Here is a 9,637-nt window from a genome sequence, read left to right on the forward strand (position 1 = left end):
TTAAATAACGACCACAGAAAAAAAATATAAAAAAATTAAATGTGTTTGCCAGTGATTTGTTGTAGGCCTGTTCAATCAACGTCAACGTGTTGTGTTAAAGGCAAGATTAAGAAAACTGCCGCATCTCAAAGACTATAGAATTTAGAATGAAAGTGAGAGGAAAATAATGTACTTGAAATGCTACTTCTAAAACAAATGTCACAGCTCGCAACATCTTGGGAACTTTGTGAAATACTTTGTAGTATTTAAGTAAAAATATAAAGCAAGTCAATTGTCATTGGGTTTTTATATTGCCAAATGTATACACAGACTTATCAAAATCGTCCAAAACTTTATACTGCATGGAAAAGCAGTAAAGAAAAGGTACACAGGTACAAAGTACACAGTCTTTAACCCAGCCAAAATACGTCCAAAGCGAAAAAAGGCTGAATTAATACAGTAATAATACGTTTTAGAATCCTTTTTCTGCGTAAAAACTATTCACAGAAGTGCGGTCCACAAAATGTAGTGAAATAGAAAAGCTGTAGTTTGCACATAAAGTGTTCAAAAAGAGGATTCCTTTTAATACTACTGTTAAAGTGAATATTTCCTCAAGGCGACGCGTTCCAACCTTCTTCATTCGGTGGTTTGATTTATTTTCATGCCAGTCAATTTACCCAGTTAATGAAAGGACGATCCATAAACATCGAGTTAAGTTTTTTTTTTTGCTTATGGTCAGGTGTCAATGCGCCAGAATGAGCTGGTGATAAGAGTTGGGAGTTGTGCCCACCTGGTCGTCCGGTTCAGCTTTCAAACTTGCATCTTTTAAGCAATCTATCACAAAGTTCTCCTGTAACACAGAGCAGATAAAGCCATTTAAAGTTAGAAAAACATTATGGAGGTTAGCAGACAATGTGATTCAATAGCAAACTGTGCGTTTTTATTAATGCTTGTTATCTGAGTATCAGTTTTAGTGTAAATTATCGCATGCTGACATTAAGGATTAAGAATTGTCTGGTGTATTTGCTGGTAATTTCCGGCTAACTGTGCATGGATAAAAAAACAGAATCAGTTCTATGTCTCAGTGAACATACGTTTGCAGTCCATGGACGGGGGCGGTGTGTCTGCACTCACGTTGCCGACCTGAGAGTACACGTCCTCGTGCGTCTGACCCACTCCTGGCGGTGTCATCCTCTTCTCCTTCTGCCTCCTATTGCAAAACCAGACACGAACCACCTCCTTTTCCAGCTGCAGGCTGTCCGCCAGGTTAGTGATCTCTTGCGCCGAAGGTTTAGGACATTTCAGAAAGTGACTTTCTAGTGCGCCCTTGACGCTTACCTCGATTGAGGTGCGCTTTTTGCGCTTGCGGCCCTGTGCTGCGATTTTGTCAATGCTGGTGGGACTACCGGTGCTCGAGTCGGCCTCCTCCAGCCACTTGTTTAGCAGCGGCTTGAGCTTGCACATGTTTTTAAAGCTGAGCTGCAGAGCCTCGAACCTGCAAATTGTGGTCTGGGAGAAGACGTTTCCGTATAGAGTACCGAGAGCCAATCCCACGTCAGCCTGCGTAAAGCCAAGCTTAATGCGTTTCTGCTTAAACTGTTTGGCAAACTGCTCGAGGTCGTCAGAAGTCGGAGTGTCCTCGTCTGAGTGTGAGTCGTGGCTGTTCACTCCGCCGTGGTGCTGCGCGTGAGGATGGTGCCCGTGTTGTTGCTGCTGATGCGGGTGATGGTGAGGATGATGATGGTGGTGGTGATGATGGTGGCTAGTGTGGTCCATTTCTGGCGATTCGCCTCGCATCAAACCTGAATGAACCAAACTGCTGGTGGGGTTAAGCATTCCGTTGACAGTGAAAGCTCCGGGTTGGGAGTAGATAAGGGACTGCTGGGATTGCTGCTGGCCCGCTGTGATGGTGCTGATGCCGTGCGTGGTGCCGGGCCATGCGCTTTGGTGCGCCTGGTGAGCTCCGTGAGCAGATCGATGGTGCAGAGCTGTTGCGGAGTGAAGCTCTTCTCGGCTGGGAGTGCTTTTTACGTCTTGCTGCTGCGGGCTGCCAGCCATTCCTACAGGACTAGAGGACCAAGGCGATCCGGCTTCGGCGGCTGCTGCGGCGGCTGCTGCTGCTGCGGCTGCCGCGGCGGCGTGAGGCAGCGAGGTGACCCACTGATGTGCATGGCTTAACATGTGGCCCCCGTTACTGGCCGCCATGGCTCCTTGCATAAAATCGCTCTGCACCATCTTGCCCGCGGGATCTCCTCTGTATCCGGCTGATACTGAAGTAACGGCTGGCTGCATGCCACCGCCTCCGGACTCCGAGTGCACCACCGAGCCTGATGAAGAAAGAATGTTGGTGCTGGCCAGGTAAGGATTGGAAGCCGCTGTGGCCATCCCCCTAAAACACTTCGATCAAGTCTACTTGTTATTCCGCCTCCCAGTACTCCTGTAACTTTTTCCAACAGTCGATGGGATGCTCTGTTTCATGAATTATTCACGGTGACCGACTATCCTTGGTTTTTAGCCTTGATCCATCAATTTTTAGAGAACGCATAGACTTTAAAGGTAGAAATCCACATTTTGAAGTCGTTAAAACACAATTAACATCGCATCCCGTCCACAAGTCTGTTTAAATTGGTTCAAAGTCGTGTCCTATCAGTTATAACAACCAAGGTGAAAAGTCTTGCGTCCTGTAGATTTCGATTCTAGCTGCAGATAAGGTAAATCCCACACCATCATGCAAGAACAGACAACAGGATCGTTGTTGCTCAGTAAACTTCCCTCATGTCCCATGAACTGGTGCTTACTTTTTCTTGGTCCTCATCTTTTATCCACTTAATGTTTACCTGATTTAAAATTCAGATCCAATGTAATACAGTCAAATACGCTGCAGATGATAAATTCCACACTTTGTTCTCCTCGCTGCTCCTCTGACAGTTTGATGCGCTCCTCCCTTAGTGCCCGACACTACACGAGTGTTTACGTTCAGCCTGGCGTGCGCGAACCTTCCGCTCGGTTCCTCCAATCAGATTGCAAAGCGGTGCGCAATCCGACGCTGATTGGCTGTCTTGGAACAAGTGGCGGATCACCGATCGCATCCCTGCAGACACCGAGCAGAAGCGGCGCGTCAAAACAATTTCTAAACGCGCACTAAAGCCTCAACGCGCTAAGTATACAAGTGTAACAATAAACAGGGGTAATGTAGAGTCTGTCTCATGGGAAAACATACATCTTTATCTAATAAGTCTGTAGAGTTTTAGTTATTTTTTTTTATAACATATGAAAACCCGTCCAGTTAAATACTTTATGGCAAAACAGATCATTCCGACAGCTGTAACTGGGAAGTAAGTTATAAAGTTTTCAAATTGGACTAACGTATGATTATGATTATGTATTATAAAAAATCTGTAGCAAATCTGACCCAACAGGTCTGACTGTTTTAGCCCTTTAAATGTCAAGTCACATCTAGCAGCATAATAACACGACGTGGTTTTGTTTGGTTTGTTTGTTTAAGCTGACTTCATGAACTTAATTTTATTTAAATTTACACAATTATTCACAATTATGCACTTGTCAATATTGTATCGTTCTTTCTATTGCAAATAATAAACATATCTTGATAACTTAGTGAAACTGAATTTGATGACAAATATACCATAATACATAAAAGATAGATAGATAGATGATAGATAGATAGATACTTTATTGATCCCGAAGGAAATTAAAGCCCCAGTAGCATAATACAACAAATAATTAACAGTACAAAACAAAAGCAAACAGAAAAACTAGAACTAAGTATTTCTTGTAATATACATAAAATGGATAACTGGTAACTGTAATGATGCATGAGGTATAATTTTAGTGTAAAGATTAAATAGTTATTGAATTATTAAATAGTAAAGTGACATGTGACAATATTGCACAATCAGGCCAATATAGCCATATATATATATATATACATACACATATATACCCATATACATACATATACACACATGCAAATACATACACGTATATACTCATGTACACATATGCAAATACACACACACACACACACACACACACACACACACACACACACACACATATATATATATATATATATATATATATATATATATATATATATATATAAAGTATTACGACACTTTATTAAGTATTATTAAAGTATTTATTTTTATATTTTAATTTATTATTGTATTATATTTTGTATAACTATAAAATATTGTAAACTTTAATAAAACGACTATTTAAATATAAAGTAAGTAGGCTGAAGCATATTTTAAATTTTAAAAGTTAAAAAAAATACTCTAACAATTTACTGCATTATTAAATAATGCAATATGCAAGGTAAATAAACATCAAATCAAATCAAATCACTTTATTGTCACGTCACATTAACACAGGTGTGAAAGGTGAGTGAAAATCTTAGGTGCATAGTCCTCACAGTTGCAATACACATTAAATTACAAAAAATATACACAATAACTTACATAAAACTTATATAAAACTTACATAAATCTAGAACCATTTGTTCAATAGATCTTTTTTTTTTTTTTTTAAAGATGTTTTTGTTTTTTAATTTTTTCATTAAGATCCTGCAATAACAACAATTACATGTTAAAAATATCAAGTAGAAGGTAAACTAGAAATTGTAGTTTGGCAAAAAAAAACCTTCCCACGAATTCAGGAGTAAACCTGGTTCGTGTTAAAGTATTTTATTAACCATCTACATAAACGTAAGTAAACTTTGTTTTTACCTCGATTTTTACATGAGATGCATGAGATGCAAATTAAAACAATTAAACGATGCAAATCAAGTGTTTATCTTTATTTGTGCAAGTTATATTAAACAAGTCCTCACTGAGATAAAATCTCCAACAAGTTGGCTACACATAATAGATGTAAAAATATTTAAAATGTATAAAAGGACAATCTAGCTATTGCAGTTTTAAGTTTTAAAGTGGCTAATGGCATATAGTGATCGAGTCCACTAAGGTTCTTTTTGGGCCCCTTTAGTAGGCCTACACCCTCATTGCTCATGTATAATAATGCATGTTAGTAAATTATTAAATGTAGCCTTTATCACATTTTACACCGTGTCAGTGGGTGTCTATATATGCATGTAATTGCATTGTGTTTTTCCTTTTTAATGATGTGGCCCAGCAGATCGAATTCTGATTCGACTAAGGTGAATTCACTTCAGGTGCTTTATTTCTACCATATTCACTCAGATCAAATTAATTCCTGTTATTCAGAGTTTACTTGTATAATTCATTGATTAAGGAAAACCGTCCTATGTCAAACATACAAATAATAGTGATGGAAACAAAGGAGAACTAAGAAATGAATGCTGCAGTGAAAAAAATGCTGCAGTGATTGTGTGTATAGTGTTTGTCCTGTTTTTGTATACTACTGCAGGATTTCCTCTTGGAGAAAGTTAGGGGCTGTTGTTTTCAGAGCTGCCAGGAGACAGGGACCCTCCTGCATAACAAGCAACTAGTAACAGTTAGTGCTGATTTAAATTAGCATAAATTTTCATCTGTTTAAGAGAAAATAATAGCAGAGCGGGTAAGCGAGTGGGACTCAGTGGAGAGAGAAGAGAGCTGCGCTTATACACAAAACCACCGAGCACCGAGCACCAAACCAAATCAAATCAAAGCATCCCAACCGAGCGCCTGGATTCAGCACAACAGCCAAGAGGAGAGCCGAAGAGTGTTATTTAGATATAACTTTCTTATAGGCTACTGCACACCTGTTTCAGCCATTTTTCTTTCGATTTATATTTATCTCTGTCTCTTTTTCTCTTACACACAAAGGTGAGTGATTTGATACTGCAGCGTTCACAACCTGTAGGTCTTTTCCTTCAGTTTTACGGAAACATTTACAGGTTGTTTTGTTTATATATACATTGATTAGATTAATTAAACACAATATATGTAATGTAGAGCAAATATTTTAGTGTAAACGTGAAACATACTTTAAGAAGGAATTATTGTTAAAGGTTGTTTAAGAAATTGTAAAAGGCTCCTTTCTGCTTGACTAAACACTACACCAAGGTCAGACCCACATAATGTGTCCACAATAGGATTTGCTTGGCAGCCTCCTATTCTTTCCCCATTCTATTTTTTACAGAAATCATTAAGCAATCCTTTATTTTGACCACCTGACCACATGGATGGATGAATGGAAATCTATGTCTTTGTGTAAGACACTATAATCAACTGAAATGCAATGTCATATTAATAAAATGCATTATTTTTATTAAGGCTGATAGAATAAATGGCACACAGCAAGATCTGTCCTGATGTATCTTAATGGGATACCGTGACTAAAGTACTTAGGCCTATTAGAAGTTACTTTACACAAACAGGTTACATTAGGTTAAAAAGACTAGCGGAAATAACAGAAATGACCTACATTTTGCTAAAAGGTTTCAAAGTCAATGATTAAGTAATGCCAGCTGGGTAACTTGAAATAGGTTTAGTCTTGTTGGTGGTGGGTTTTATTAGCACTTTTTCATGCCCATCCAACTGCATTTTGGAGTTGGTTGGCAGATGTGTCACTATAGCAGGATAATTATGTCATATACTCGTTTTATTTGCCAGCTACAGATTCATGCATGGCATTGTTGCATTCTAGCCACACCCCAAAGATGCTTTTTTTAAAGATTCAGATCTGGTGCCTAAGGAGCCAGTGAAGTACTCTTAAGTCATTTTCATGTTCATGAAATGTATGTATTTCAGTTCAACTTGTATGAAGTAGGGCACAACATGAGCCAAGAAAACATTACCCTCACCATTACACCACCAGCAGCAAGCTGAACTGCTGTCATTAATTCATACTGTTTATGCCAAATTCTAACACTACGAGATGAGATTCGTCTTTATCTGTCCCATTTTTAGAAACTATGCCAAATGTAGTTTTAGACACCTGTTTTTGGCTGACAGTAGTGGAACTCAGTTTGGTCTGTTGCAGTCAATCCATCCAGGGTTTGTTGATTTCTGAGATGCTTTTTTTTGCACAGGTGAGAAGAGTATTTGTCATGCACATTTTCTCAAAATGACTTTGGCTGAAAAACTGATACTCACTGGATGTTTCTGTCTGTAATATAATTTTTTTGTGAACTAAAATGTCTTTGGGAAACATTTACTACAGCCTATCTTTAGAATTTTATGCTTTGTGCCACTGCCACCTGATTGGCTGCTTATGACAATAAATAGGTTTTTAGATATTTCTAATAAAGAGGCTGGTATATTCACAACATGCACAACATGACTTCAGTCATGAATAAACTAACCCCAGTAACATTTTATTACATTCTATTTTATTATAGACTTGGGCTAACAACTAAAACCTAAAATTGTGCCAATACACTTCCTCTCACTTACTTAATTCAATTTCTTGTTCACATATTTGCCAACGCAGTGAAAAAGTTGCACAATGCTCAATAAAACAAGTATGCAGTGTGCTAAATCTTAAATATTTTTTCTTCCTTACCTTAATCCCTTACTCAGTAGCATCGCCCTGAATGTGGAATTCTTAGATTCTCTATGCTTAACAAATTACTGATAAAGTAAGAAGTGTGTTTACTCAAAAGAGGTTTTGAAATTATGAGTCATTATGGCTAATCAGCATAATAATAATGACTTAATATGTTGGTAATATGAATAGTAATCAGCATGATCCAGTATTAATGAACCCTACTGGATTACTAACTGGATTCTAGTAGGTCTATTTAAAGCTCACTAAAACATATTTTAGTAAGAAACTGTAAGCCACAGTGTTACACAGCTTTGACGCCTGGTCCAAACATTTTAGCACACAGGGCATATATAAACCTTTGTAACTGACTTGAAAGAGAAAACTGTTTGCAGATCGTTGTGTAAAAGTAGAAAGTGTAGCAGTGGGCAGTGTATGCCTCGATACACTAAACAGTCATAAGAATCCTAAATTTCATTCAGATGGAAATGGTTCAGTGTTTCATTGCTGTTTCTGGAGGAGTGAGGTAAACACTGTTGCCTGTTGTTGTTGTTTCCCCCCATGTTTTTCTTCATTAGTGCTTCCTTCTCCACTCACCATTTCACCTATTCTGCCAGATTGCATTAATCAAAGTGAATGTTTCCCATGGGAATCCACTCATAAATCACAGCAAATTCAAGTGAAACTAAATCACACAGACATACTGTACTTATTTAACTCAGTCATTGTTTTCTGAGTATTAAAAGATTACTCCAAATTAAAATGAAATAAGAGCAAAAAAATATTTTTAGATGTTAAAAGTTCCACACCAATGTATGAACAATCCTTAACCACTCGATTAATTAAATATAGAGGCACTATCTACAAAATACTGCCAGTTTCCAAAATCTCTTAATTTAAGGATAATGTTGACTGTCTCATGTAACTTTCTTTACGTGATTTTTTTCTCTCTGTCCTGCAGGTAAAAGTCGTGCTTTTGCTGAACATACAAGGCCCTCTTTCAAGGAAAACTCCTTTATCGAGGCAGGATGTTTCTCTTTGTGTTACTGTACAGAACTCGCTGCCAAAGCTTGTGCTCTATGTTAGATAGTACAGTCTCAAACGGATACAGAATGCATAAATGCTAAAATTGACATTATCAGAAATGTGGTATGTTTTTATTTCCAGGTTTTTATACTTTTATAATAATGGAGTTGTCTTTCAAGGCCTGTAGTGTTTTAATGCTGTTTTTCTAGGGTAAAAAAGAGGCATCTAATATGGAATTACTGACATTATGGGGCTTCTTTACTTCTAACAATGTTGCATATATAGTTATGAGTACAAATAAATAAATGGTCAATTTTGACAATTCTAAAGCATAAAAAAGCACACTGACAGCTTTTTATAGCTTTTTACTAGCAAGAATTAATGTGGCAGCATAAACAGGAGTGTGCAGGGTTAGACAAACGATCATCTTTCTAGTCACTTTTTGTTAAACTGTCTGTGTTTGGCATAAAATTAAAGCAACACCTTGGCAATATAGTTACAATACATTACAATTCATTTTGATTGTCTGGTAACTTTGTTACTGTAAGGCTATGCAGTGGATAATGGATTAACTATGATGTGCATGTACAAAATCAGGATATGATATTTTTATTTGCAGGTAAAAAACAAATAAAAATGTAAAAAAGGCTTGGCTCACAGGGATGGATTTAGAGATGGATTTAAAAAAAGAGACAAATTTGGCCCACAGACCACAAATTGAACATCACTGGCATTCATATTGAAAGTGGGCAGTGGTAGCAGCCAACTAAGGTACAGGCCTAGTAATGGGAAGGTTGCTGGTTCAAACTACACCAACAATGCAACTGTTAAGCCTCTGGAATTAAATTATTACAATTAGTAACAACTGTAAATCACTTTGCATACACTTTGAATAGCATGCTAAGACCTACAGTGTATCACAAAAGTGAGTACACCCCTCACATTTCTGCAGATATTTAAGTATATCTTTTCATTTGACAACACTAACAAAATGACACTTTGACACAATGAAAAGTAGTCTGTGTGCAGCTTATATAACAGTGTAAATTTATTCTTCCCTCAAAATAACTCAATATACAGCCATTAATGTCTAAACCACCGGCAACAAAAGTGAGTACACCCCTTAGTGAAAGTTCCTGAAGTGTCAATATTTTGTGTG

The 9,637-nt window shown here is 37.5% G+C and overlaps 1 protein-coding gene across 1 annotated transcript; it reads right to left on the minus strand.

The window, feature by feature from the left end:
- Positions 1–600: 600 nt before the first annotated feature.
- Positions 601–2,443, minus strand: pou3f3a (POU class 3 homeobox 3a). Its single transcript, XM_063005799.1, has 2 exons — positions 1,114–2,443; positions 601–829 (listed from the first exon to the last, which is right to left on the minus strand). Exons 1-2 carry the CDS (start codon positions 2,362–2,364, stop codon positions 722–724), a joined length of 1,359 nt encoding a protein of 452 aa, XP_062861869.1. The 5' UTR covers positions 2,365–2,443; the 3' UTR covers positions 601–721.
- Between the last annotated feature and the right edge of the window lie 7,194 nt (positions 2,444–9,637).

This window comes from Trichomycterus rosablanca, chromosome 12, assembly GCF_030014385.1.
Source record: "Trichomycterus rosablanca isolate fTriRos1 chromosome 12, fTriRos1.hap1, whole genome shotgun sequence".
NCBI classification, from domain to species: Eukaryota; Metazoa; Chordata; class Actinopteri; order Siluriformes; family Trichomycteridae; genus Trichomycterus; species Trichomycterus rosablanca.

Coding starts and splice junctions, on each gene's coding strand:
- pou3f3a (XM_063005799.1), bottom strand. CDS start 2,364: ATGGCCACAGCGGCTTCCAATCCTTACCTGGCCAGCACCAACATTCTT. Junction 830..1,113: donor TGTACTCTCAGGTCGGCAAC/GTGAGTGCAGAC, acceptor TCTGTGTTACAG/GAGAACTTTGTGATAGATTG.